The following is a 13131-nucleotide window of genomic DNA, read 5'->3' on the forward strand; positions in this document are numbered from 1 at the left end:
AAAACGCTTAAATAAATTTCTATAAGACACAATATTAGGAAAAAAAACCTGGTATAATCGAGTATTTATATTTTTTAAATAAAATACAGTATAAAATATTTGTCAGACACTACTTTCCTCACATAATTTTCAACTGTGATAACATAGAGATGATGAGGTAGCTTTTACCATCAGCATTTCATAGAAGTTTAAAATGAAAAGACCAATAATTCTACTTAAAAAGGCAGAAGATGCCAGCACAGGAATCAAAAGAAAAGATATAACCGAAATTCTTCCATCTTGCACTTTTTTATTTACTTCCCCCCAGAACCTATCCATGAGTAAAGTCTCAGACAAACATCACTGAAGAATGCAATGTGAATATATTCTCACTAAAACTTACATACCGGGGGGCCCACAGGACCGGAAGGACCAACTTCACCATCTTTTCCAGGAGCTCCCTAGCATCGCAGAGAGATAATTTATGAGGTGAGACCATGAGAATTTGGGTAATTTCATATATATTTTTTTCTTTAGCAGAAAATGTGTAGTTACCCTCTGCCCAGGAACACCAGCATTTCCTGCTTCTCCAGGTTTTCCAGGGTCACCCTAAAGAATCAATGCAAACTAATTTAAATTTCAATCAGTTTGCTATAAACATGTCAGCTCCAAGTGAGGATTATGATGAGATGGCAACATTATACACTGTACTCACACTGCTACCTTTGGGGCCTGGAAGACCCATACTCCCAGGCTGCCCTCTGATTCCTATGGAGCCTGGAGGACCTGGCCGGCCATCCTCTCCTGGAGCACCCTACAAAATTGACAGGAGCAATGTAAGTTTCACATAAGTTCTCTCTGAATGTTACATCACCCAAATTGTCACTTGCCTTTCCTTACTACAAAAGTTATGTAAGTTTTAAATTAAGCCACATTTTTATTTTAGTGAATCAGGACAGTTGAATGTTCTTAAAAACAACTGCTGAGGTATTTGAATATTTAGAATGGAGACTTTATTCTTATTCTATACACAAGCCTCATCTTTATGTCTCTTTACATTCTCATATTAATAGGGGAAATCTTCCTTCTTTCATTTACTCTTGTTTGTGGTAATGAAAACTCAGGACTTCCATTTCACATTTACTGTATAAGGAAAGGGCCCAGAATATATGAACTGTCAAATTTATACCCACTTATCTCTTAAATGTATAAAATTGGAAGGATATCAAGAAATGAGAATGTTGCTAACAAATTCCACTAATATTAATAAATACATCACGGAAACTTTTTCACTTATGTCAGAGAAGCAATTACAATCTCAAGCATTTATTTCAATACAACGCTATCAATTTTTGGTCATTTTGAAAATACGCAGATCCTTAATATTTGCTTCCAGGAGAGGAAGGTACATTTTAAATATGTAAACATGATCAGCATCCACCTGATCAAAAATGTTAACCTTAAATAAGCATCTTACCATGTAAGTTGCATGTCTATTGAGAAATATTAATGGTGGTGGACTTTTGTTTAAATTACTTACCAAAGGTCCAAGTTTTCCTTCAGGACCTTGAACACCAGGATTTCCTGTCAGACCCTAAAAATTAAAAGCAATTGTCAGTTTGTTGCTGACCTGCAACTGGAGTAAAGATTCTAAAGAGTAAAAATAACACTGCATTAAAAAGATCCAGTTCCACTTTGCAATGCCCACTCTCAGTAGCCTTAGGCTCCTCTAGACAAACTCACAGGAGCATCATGGACCCCACCCAACCTGGCTTCAGGATACAGGGCAGGATACAGGGCAGACAACACAACATGCAACAAGGCCTCACTTGTGGGGCTCCCCACTGGGAGGAGTCCTCACAGCACAGCCTTCAGGGCCAGACTCTAAGCCTCCCACAATGGGAGGCCCGATGTGAGAGAATCAGTCTACGTGGTGGGTGCAGGAGCCACCCTGGTTTGAAATCTCACATAACCAATATTTGTAACAGCACCTTGGACATACTATACTGGTCCCAGCAAGGTGAATGCCCAGGTACAAGTCCCTGCAAACTCAGGAAATCCAAAGCTATGCCTCCTACCAGTTTTTTTAATTCATTCATAGTCCTCCAAGTCCAAATGCAGTCTACAATCAGGGATCATTTTTACTAAAAGTAATTGAATGGTCATTCAACTGGCATTCCACCTTTTATCATGTGTCTAGGGAAGAATATCGAAGATATCTATCGAAGATGAACCCAATGCCTGTTTCTCACGTAGAAGGAGAAAGGGTTGTAGGAGACTTTTACTCATATATCTAACACTGGGTTCAGGACAAAGAACTTATGTTAAGCCAAATGTATCTTTCCATGAAGCTTTCTGTATAATCCTTTTCTCTTTAAGGGGCATTGTTGACAACTGAATATAAGGGTAATTCCATAGTTCTAATGAATTTTCAAGTGACATTTTGTTAAAATGAAATTTGTCAGGAATTCTCTGTGCTAAAAATCACATAAGTTGTTCATCAGCAAGTAAAGAAAAATCATAAAAATTGATAAAGGATTTTCTTTTCATATCAAGTGGTAAAATTATTAATACATACCTCTTTGAATAAAGGAGACTAGAAGGTTTATTTTCTATACATGATAAAAAATAGCAAACCATTCATTATTTCAAAAATAATGAATCAGGTCAAACCCAAAGAAAAAAACAAAGAAATGTTCCAAGTCGTGAAAGCAAGCTATTAAAAAAAAAAAAAACCTTTAAAAAACCTTTAATGAATTCTCAGGAGCATATCTCCTGGGTTGATGTAGCAAAAAAGTGCTGTGTTCTTACCCGAGCACCTGGAAGCCCAGGTTCCCCCGGACGTCCTGGATCCCCCTGACCTCCTTTAGGTCCTGAAGAACCTACAGGACCCCTCTCTCCTTGAGCCCCCTGTTCCAAAGCAAAGCAGAACATATCAGAAAAAAGGGAGTGCAGGGAAACAAAAGCAAGCATATATAAAATCCTTGTTTTACAAATCAAACCACTAGTATAACATAAAAGAGTTTGTCAAAGTAGTTACAAAGACTTCTTTGTAAACCATGTCACTTCACATTTTGTTCTCATTTGGATTCCTTGTAGAATAGAGGTTTTTCATCATTAACTAATGAAAGTTGTGTTTAGAGCCTCACTCCAATAACTTAGATTTAGAAACCCCCAAATTTTGAAACAGTCTAAATTTCTAGATAAAGGAAAAAATATATATCAGCTAAAGGAAAGATTTATGGCTTATTCTTCTCAAGAATGTCCCTGGAAAGTTCGAAAACAAACTCCAATACACCTCCAACCATCGTCCTTCTCCCCTAGGCCTCTATAATGAAGAAATTGCACAAGAGGGATTTGGCAGTAGAAGTAACATCTGTGTCCAACTCTTTTCTAGATCTGGACCCATGTGGACCAAGGCTAGATCACCATGCTGGACAATGGCATCTTTTGCAACGCTGCCCACAGGAGTGTCAACCTTGATAGGATAACCTTACCTTTGGTCCAGGTAAACCATCAGAGCCTGGAAAACCACGATTGCCAGGAGCACCCTACAAATGACCAAAATGTGATTCTTAATTGTGGATGTTTTTGTAATATATAATGAGTGGGTGATTTTTATTCTTAGTACTGTAAGGTTTTAGGAGCTATGATCAACCCAACACAGCAATAGATATATATAAGAAAAAATAACCTGACTATACAGAAAGACATTTTAAATTTTGAAAACTACATGTAAGTACTGAGCCAAAATTATTCAAATCAAAAAATATTTTACCACTTCATTGTAAAATTAAACGTAGAGAAAAACTGATACATAGATATAGATACAAGAGGTAAAGAAATGGTACCATCTACCACAATCAAAATGTCAGTGACTGCAGGCATTAGTATTGTCTCTGATGTGAAGCCCTTTGCATTTTCTGAGGTTCCGTACAAAAGTGAGGTGATATTGTTATTCTCCCTTTCAGACCTGTTTCATTATAGTCCAGTCACAGCAACCTTTTCTGGTCTTCAAAATCACTAAGCCCTTTCTGGCCTCCTGGATTTGCATTTTTTGTTTCCTCTGCTGAAAAATGCTTTTTCTCTCAAGTTTTCTTGCTGGCTCATCTTAATCTTCAGATCTTAGCTAGATGCCATCTTCTCAAAGAATCTTATTTCCTAACCACCTAACCTAATGCCACACTACTGTCATAAGTTACTCTCTACCACATCACCCTGCTATTCCCTAAGTGTATATGGCACTTATTAAAATGTGTAATTATATTTTTATTTACTGTTAACTTGTTTATTGCTTACCTCCCCACTAAACTATTGTTTACTAGCCCCCGCATGAAGGCTGGAACCATAGCATTCTTGTTCACTGATGTATCCCAAGCACCATATACCAAATTGGCATAGAGCATTTGTTCAGTCAATATTAGATGAATGAATGAATGAACAATGATTAGACAGTTGGCTCCCTGAATTCAAAGATAGCCATACTGAACTGTGCAATGCACCTGCCAGCATTTCTCTTTATTGCTCTAGTTTTCCTCACTATTCCAAAAGTTATTCATGTAATTCCCCCACAACTATAAGAATTTATTCAATCATTAAAATTTTACCCTTTCTCCCATGGGGCCTGGAGGACCAACTGTTCCTGGATCACCTCGGGGACCTCGTTTGCCTTCTTCACCAGGTGGGCCTATTGGACCCTGAATGCCATGTGGCCCCTATTGAAAACAGAAGGACAGATACCAGAAAGAGCCATTTGACAAGGGAGTTATAGTCAAAAGATTCATTTAAATAAGTCAGTCACAAATTTTAAACTATATTAAGCAAACTATTTCCATCCAAAAGTATTATAATTCTCACTGTCATTATTTGAAGTACTTGAGTATTTTGGGCTTACATTTCTGGATAATATTCATGTTCTTCTTATCATTTAAAAGAAATAAAACCTTACCGGTTCCCCTTTTGGGCCAGCTTCTCCTTTGAAACCTGGAACTCCTGGATCACCCTAAAATAAAAACATTGATAATTTTAAGAACCAAGATATTTATCCAGCCCAACCTGCTTTAATTATTACACTGAATGGGCCTTGAAAATTTTCTGCAGCTGAGTCTGTACTGAATCAGCAGTATAATAATTTTTTTAAATTATGCAAATCTTGTAGAATGTGTGGAAAATTTTATAAAATCCAGTATAGTTAGGTAGTAGTTTGTATATTTTACAGGGGTCTTCAAAAGATTTACTTTTAAAATCTTGTTTTTAATCATGCATAGTAGGATAATTAGAATTATTCAGTTATTATTACAATTTGATAATAAAAATTAGAACTAACAATGACAACTTCAATAGATAAATCTATTTAGAGTCTATTTTAGGAAATAGATTTCTTCACCCCAAATCAAAATAATTTTATATTTATGTTCTATTTATTGAGATTTGACAACTTCAATTAGGGTATTTTATCTTCAGAGTATTCAAGAGTTTTGGGTATGTATGTCTTTATAATACCAACTGTACTATAATTTGTGGGAACCAGATTGCTAAATTGAGAACATGATAAAATCAAATGTAAAATACCAACAACACGCATGTTTTTATAAATTTGTCACTAGCGTTTAAAAAGGATTTATCAGCATAATCAAATTACTTAGATCAGGATCTAAAATATTTGTTTTAAGTAGTACTAGGAAACAAAGTTTTGTTATATATCAAGCTAAAAGATACATAAGCACAGCTTCTCAATGTGTTTATTTCTTAAGAACTAACCGTATATTTTTACCAATAGATAAATATATGAATATAAAACATACAAATTTATACAAAATGTGGAAACTCATTCAATATAAACAACATGTTGGAAGCACTCTTCAAGAATAAATCTTAAGAAATAGCTGTTGAACCCATTTTAGCCAAGTTGTCATTATAACCCCCCATGAAAACTCCGTATTTCCCCATACTGGCTTGCAAAATGTCTCCATATTTGTTATGTAACTCTATAAAATTCTATGAGGTGGATCATGAAGTTATGACCTTACTATTTTAAACAAAAGAACACTAAAATTTAACATAGTGCAATAATTTTCCCCTTTGAATTTAAACATGTAAATTGTACATTAACATTTGGCTTCCACTTTACAAAAATCCCTACCTTCTTTTGCCTCATTCAAATAAGTCACATTATCTATGTTTCACTGTATCTCATTACATATTATTTCTCTGGCGATCTTAGTTGTATTATACTAATGGATGATAATTCTTTGATAGACATTACCGGTTGGCCTCGAATTCCTGGAGGTCCAGTGCTACCCTGAGGTCCTGGAGATCCAGGGGGCCCTGCTAAGCCAGGAGGACCAGAGGTACCCGGAGAACCCTATTGGAATGCAAGAGTAACATGATGAGCAGAGACCTAGGCACAAGTCTATGGTCACTGTCCAAAGGATTGTGCCCATTTGAACCTCATGTGGCATAAATGAAGTTAGTTACTCACTGTTGGGCCTTTGGCACCAGGCGTACCATCAGTTCCCACTGCACCCTAAAAGATACAGGAAAAGTTCATGAAATATTAAGCCATATCTAGGGTGGTATTCAGATGTCCACCCATCTCACAAAAGGAGGCAGAAAAATTACCAAAAAGAAAGAAAGGAAAAATAAATCAACCACCATTATATTATAAAAATCACTTTTATGACTAATTAATTCCCTTTTCCATAAAATAGACAAAATTTGCAGAGTTGACAAGGGACATTTTTGTTTTCATGAGTTCTAAACACTCATTCAGAACTGAAAGAGAATATATTAAAATATGGTGCCTTTGTTCAAAAGTTATAAAACATGTCCAGCTTTCAGTGATAATTTCTAAATATACTAGGAACTTACAGGAAGACCTTGAGAGCCAACAGGACCCGGTAGCCCAGTTTCACCTCTTTGCCCCTGAGGACCTTCAGGGCCTCGTGCCCCAGTGGGACCTGCTTCTCCCTAAAGGGGTATGAGGAAAACGTTAATTTAAGAAAATATCAGTGTGGTGTGTTTCAAAACTGACTGCTTATTTGGAGTTTTACATTTTACACCCAATCATTTAAACGAGTCGAGAGCACAAAGTAGTTTCCAGGGGTGTGTACCTAACTTAGCTTAAGGGATGGACTCACTTCCCGCCACTCTGGATGTGATGATGCCCACGGCATGCAGACCAGAGCAACCTGGTGAAGGTCACCTGATAGCCACCCTTGTTTCAACCCAAGATAGGAATCCAGATAGTAAATAAAAATACAGGATGCCTGGTTAAGTTTTAATTCAGATAAACAACAAATGATTTCAGAATAAGTTTGTCCCATGCAATATCTGGAACACATTTATCCTAAAAGTTTTTTCTTTATTTATCTGAAATTCAAACTTAGCTGAGTTTCTGCATTTTATCTAACATATTAGGTAACTAATGTAAATCAAATCGCAGAGGGAATCACTATTATCCTTCACTGAAATACAAAGAACTAGACGTGAAAGTTTATTCTTCATCTAGAGAGCCAGAGAGCCTGGAAGAATATTACAGGTATAGCAGAATTTTGGCCAAAAACAAACACCGGGGGTGGTGGTCTTTATGTTGGGGGTGGTGGTAGGACAGGGAAACAATTTCTAAAACAGTTTTGTGAGGTGTTTGACTTTATTAAGGAGTTTTCAGTAGCCAACAGCCCGTATTAGAAAATCCCAGGAGGAGAGGGAAGTATCCAGAGTGAACTACTGTATAAACTATGGTGGCTAGTGAAGTCTTAACTAGAGGCCACAGTAGGAGCAGAAACCACTTCCTGCTAAGTGAGAGTCCGGGGCATTGTGAGTATTCTTCCTTGAATTCTCTAGCCAGAGCTCGGTGTGAGGGTGGAGAGTCTTACAGAGAGAGAGAGGGAAGGGATTTTGCCTATTTTGATTGAGGTACACAGGGAGTTTGGGCCTTCCAATGTCAGAGTCAGTGGCAGCAGATTTAGGACTTCAGGGAGCAGATCAGATACAGAGGAGAACTGAAGCAGGTCCTACTCGGCTGAGTTCACAGTGAGTTCTCAGTTAACGGAGGGACTGGTTAGTGAACCAACGGAGGGCACCATTTTAAAATAAAGCAGCTACGTTCCTGTGGCACAGAATTTAAAGTCAGCGTTAGAGACAGCCGAAGAATAATTTGACTTGATGACTCTCACATTTCAAAGAATACTTGAAAGGTCAACTAGAGATTTTCTGTTTGTTTATTTGTTTGTTTCGAAGTTCAAATCCAATCTGAGTGGCCCCACTAACAAGAAGCGTGGGTCTGTACTGAGGGCACCCTCTGCCTCAGGCACTATGCTAAGGGTTTGCATATTTTCTCACTTAATCTTCAATAAAATTCCCTGAGAAAACAAGATTTAGAGAGGTGAGGTGACTGGCCACGGTTATTTTTGTACAGCAGAATCTTGTGAGCAAATCCCTTCTTCAAGATGAAGAAAATTATTGCCAAAGAAAAACCGGGTGTGAGAAAAATCAAACGTATTGTGTTGTTCAAAGTTTGAAGGTAGTGTTCTGAGCTTATTCACTAATTTAGCTAATATAATCTTAATAACCTCCCACTGTAATCCATGGATTTATCATCCAAAGTGTTGAGAGAAAGAACAAGTTGTGACTCACTACAAATGTAAATCATCCCAGCAGAATACTCCAATCCATTTCCACATGGACAGCCAAATAGCCTCCTCACGCATTCCATTAATGATTGTGTAAGTTGCGGGGGTGGAGGTGGGGAGAAGGGGAGCAGAAGTGAGGCCAATATTGTGTGGCCTTTTGACCACCTCGGATTTGTTTTACTCTTCTATTGTTTAGAACATTCTGTTATTTATTACTGCCAGGCACTGTATCCAAGAATAGAGTTCCAATTCAGATTAAACCCTTACCCCTCACAGCCGTTACAATTGTCTGGTGTTGGAGTCCTACTACAACAGATTCTTTGATACTACAAATATATGATTATAAGTAATTCTCTTTTAATTACTTATTATATAATAATATCATATTTTTCATTTTCTTTTTTTTTCCCCTACCATAATGGACATTGAGAATATGCTAGGCTCTTTTCCTTAGTTAAGATCGACTTCCACACGCTTCAATGAAAGAAATGACATTCTTTACTTTGGGATTCAGGTACTTAAGTAATTCATGTCATCAAGAGCTAAATATAGTAACGTCTTACCTTCAACCCAGGATTTCCTGGAAAACCAGCGGAACCAGGTATCCCAAGAGGACCCTATTAAAAGAAACCAGAAAAGTGATTAGACATGTATTTTAATTAACATGAAATCTTTTATTCTGTACTTTGACATATAAGAATAATCCACTTAGTACTTTAAAATCACAAAGATAATAATATAATTTTATCATAAGAACCTTACAACACTGATATGAAATTGTGCTAAAAGACATGTCCAGTGGTATTAAACATAACAGAATTTCCTAGTTGTAGCATACGAGAGTCAGTCACAAACACAAATTGTTTGAAACAATTGCTCCTAGAGAAATTACTTTCTTTGTGTTAACCAAGTAATAAGGATAGTTTTTAGAAAGTTACACATTGTACCAAAATCTAGGACTTCACTTTATAAAAATGGTGATTAAGAATCATCTGGATATTTTGGAGTGATTTTTTTCAGGCTAATAAAGAGTGAATATGTGTCACTATACTACATTTGGGAAGGCATGAATAGAGTCTAAACCACTGATTTAAAGCTGGATTTAAAGCAAATGAGTGTAAGAGGAATTTCATTCTAGGTTATCCTGATTCTTCTTTGAGGACTGTATTTTAAATCCATCAGTTTTGCATTAATAAAAGCCCTTTTAAATTACACTTATTTTTCCTCCCATAGTTTGTTTCCTTTTCATGAGTAACAAGGGAGAAAACATCTTAAGGGCAAGTAATTTCAAATCCGATTTACCCTCCTAGTACTGAATATTTCCCTGAGCTTATTGTGTTTTTCACATATCCACTGTACGGACCATGCTGTATTCTTGTTCTTTTTATATACTCATCTTTCAAGACTAAGCTTAAAAGTTGTTCCTCTTTAAGTCTTTCTTGACTTCTTTGTCTCACTGCTGGTGTCGGTACAGGTAGGTTCCCATACTTCAGGTTGCTTTCCCTATTACAGAAGTTAGCAATAGCATTATGCTACAATATCAATTGATATATCTCTCTTCTTTGATAGGGCAGGTTTCAAAGACAAGTACTATGTGTTTATTGTCTTTCTGTTCCAAGCACCTGGGACACAGTAGGTGCTTTGTAAATGGTAATGAATGTACAAATGGAAGAATGAATGAATAAGTGACTGAATGAATATGAAAGTAATATACTCACCATTGGCCCAGGTTTTCCAGGCATACCATGTGCACCTCGTTGTCCCTAGTTAGGAGAAGAGGCAAGATAACGGTGCATTTTCTACAGTATTTGTTGACAATTTATTTATGTTATAAAAATGTCTATGTTAAAATTGGAGAATGAATATTAAGGTTAACTGACAACTTTAACTAGGTTAATAGCAATAAAAATACACATTTATACAACATGCGTAAAGTAGCAATAAGCACATCTATCCTTACAGCAATAAGAGAGAAAAATCAAGACTGGAAATACAAACTGATTAAAATGATTCTTTTTACTTGAACGTGTCACCTTCTATCAAATGAGCTCAAAGACAATGAAACTTTGAACACCGGGCTCTTCTTAATAGTCAGAATAACCCAGAGGAAGGAATGCGCTCCACATAAAACAAAAACCTAGAGCACATGTGCACACACATGTACACACACACGCACAAAAGAAATTAAGTAGTAGTGAAAGCTGCGGGTGTCACCCAGATCCCCCTTCAGCACAGAAATAATCATTCTACCACTGCTGGAAGTGTTATAAGCTGTGATGGCTCACAGTTGAGACCCTCCCCACAAACTGCTGAAAGGAGTTAGCTATACCAAGGTTATGCCCTTCCATGGTCAATGCAGTGGTACAAAAGATTAGCCCCCATTCAAAACAGTCTGAAGAGCCATCCCAGCTCCACTGTTCCCATGGAATGGAAGGCTCATGAAGATTGAGGTCTCTGTTGCAAATGTAACACAGTTTAATTTCTCCCTATGGCAAATCCTGCTTATTTTAGTAATTTCTTCATAGGTGTAGTTTCTTTATTTTTTTAATAAATTTCTTTCTTTCTTTATTTTTGGCTGTGTTGGGCCTTCGTTGCTGTGAGTGCGGGCTATTCTTTGCTGTGGTGCACGGGCTTCTCATGGTGGTGGCTTCTCTTGTTGTGGAGCACGGTCTCTAGGTGTACGGGCTTCAGTATTTGTGGCACATGGGCTCAGTAGTTGTGGCTCGTGGGCTCTAGAGAGCAGGCTCAGTAGCTGTGGGGCACAGGCTTAGATGCTCCACGTCATGTGGGATCTTCCCAGGCGAGGGCTCAAACCCATTTCCCCTGCATTGGCAGGTGGATTCTATTTTGAATTTTATTTTATTTATTTTTTTATGCAGCAGGTTCTTATTAGTCATTAATTTTATACACATCAGTGTATACATGTCAATTCCAATCGCCAAATTCATCCCACCCCCACCCCCACCCCCGCTTTCCCCCCTTGGTGTCCATACATTTGTTCTCTACATCTGTGTCTCAATTTCTGCCCTGCAAACTGGTTCATCTGTACCATTTTTCTAGGTTCCACATATATGCATTAATATATGATATTTGTTTTTCTCTTTCTGACTTACTTCACTCTGTATGACAGTCTCTAGTTCCATCCACATCTCTACAAATGAACCAATTTCGTTCCTTTTCATGGCTGAGTAATATTCCATTGTATATATGTACCACACCTTCTTTATCCATTCATCTGTCAATGGGCATTTAGGTTGCTTCCATGACTTGGCTATTGTAAATAGTGCTGCAATGAACATTAGGGTGCATGTATCTTTTTGAATTATGGTTTTCTCAGGGTATATGCCCAACAGTGGGATTTCTGGATCATATGGTAATTCTATTTTTGGTGTTTTAAGGAACCTCCATACTGTTCTCCACAGTGGCTGTTTCAATTTACATTCTCACCAACAGTGCAAGAGGGTTCCCCTTTCTCCACACCCTCTCCAGCATTTGTTGTTTGCAGATTTTCTGATGATGCCCATTCTAACTGGTGTGAGGTGATACCTCATTGTAGTTTTTTTTTTTTTTTTGGTGGGGGGTACGTGGGCCTCTCACTGTTGTGGCCTCTCCTGTTGTGGAGCACAGGCTCCAGACGCACAGGCTCAGCAGCCATGGCTCATGGGCCCAGCCACTCCGCGGCATGTGGGATATTCCTGGACCGGGGCATGAACCCGTGTCCCCTGCATCAGCAGGCAGACTCTCAACCACTGTGCCACCAGGGAAGTCCTCTCATTGTAGTTTTGATTTGCATTTCTCTAATAATTAGTGATGTTGAGCAGATTTTCATGTGCTTCTTGGCCATCTGTATGTCTTCTTTGTAGAAACGTCTATTTAGGTCTTCTGCCCATGTTTGGATTGGGTTGTTTGTTTTTTTAACATTGAGCTGCATGAGCTGTTTATATATTTTGGAGATTAATCCTTTGTCCATTGATTGGTTTGCAAATATTTTCTCCCATTCTGAGGGTTCTCTTTTCGTCTTGTTTATGGTTTCCTTTGCTGTGCAAATGCTTTGAAGTTTCATTAGGTCCCATTTGTTTGTTTTTGTTTTTGTTTCCATTACTCTAGGAGGTGGATCAAAAATGATCTTGTGTGATTTATGTCCAAGAGTGTTCTTCCTATGTTTTCCTCTAAGAGTTTTATAGTGTCTAGTCTTACATTTAGGTCTCTAATCCATTTTGAGGTTTTTTTTGTGTATGGTGCTAGGAAGTGTTCTAATTTCTTTCTTTTACATGTAGCTGTCCAGTTTTCCCGGCACCACTTACTGAAGAGACTGTCTTTTCTCCATTGTATATCCTTGCCTCCTTTGTCATAGATTAGCTGACCATAGGTGCGTGGGTTTATCTCTGGGCTTTCTATCTTGTTCCATTAATCTTTATTTCTGTTTTTGTGCCAGTGCCATATTGTCTTGATTGCCGTAGCTTTGTAGTATAGGCTGAAGTCAGGGAGTCTGATTCCTCCAGCTCTGCTTTTTTCCCTC

The 13131-nt window shown here is 37.6% G+C and overlaps 1 protein-coding gene across 1 annotated transcript in view; it reads right to left on the reverse strand.

The window, feature by feature from the left end:
- The window catches only part of COL5A2 (collagen type V alpha 2 chain), a 142300-nt gene that overhangs the window by 28096 nt on the left and 101073 nt on the right, over window positions 1-13131 (reverse strand). Inside the window, exons 17-29 of the mRNA XM_065880771.1 lie at window positions 10331-10375; window positions 9176-9229; window positions 6850-6948; window positions 6461-6505; window positions 6245-6343; window positions 4928-4981; window positions 4587-4694; window positions 3477-3530; window positions 2791-2889; window positions 1520-1573; window positions 695-793; window positions 535-588; window positions 387-440 (exon numbers count right to left, since the gene is read on the reverse strand). Coding sequence (XP_065736843.1) covers window positions 387-440; window positions 535-588; window positions 695-793; window positions 1520-1573; window positions 2791-2889; window positions 3477-3530; window positions 4587-4694; window positions 4928-4981; window positions 6245-6343; window positions 6461-6505; window positions 6850-6948; window positions 9176-9229; window positions 10331-10375 — 918 coding nt within the window. The remainder of the gene's footprint in view (window positions 1-386; window positions 441-534; window positions 589-694; window positions 794-1519; window positions 1574-2790; window positions 2890-3476; window positions 3531-4586; window positions 4695-4927; window positions 4982-6244; window positions 6344-6460; window positions 6506-6849; window positions 6949-9175; window positions 9230-10330; window positions 10376-13131) is intronic.

The sequence above is a fragment of the Phocoena phocoena genome, chromosome 7, assembly GCF_963924675.1.
Source record: "Phocoena phocoena chromosome 7, mPhoPho1.1, whole genome shotgun sequence".
In the NCBI taxonomy this organism is placed as follows: domain Eukaryota; kingdom Metazoa; phylum Chordata; class Mammalia; order Artiodactyla; family Phocoenidae; genus Phocoena; species Phocoena phocoena.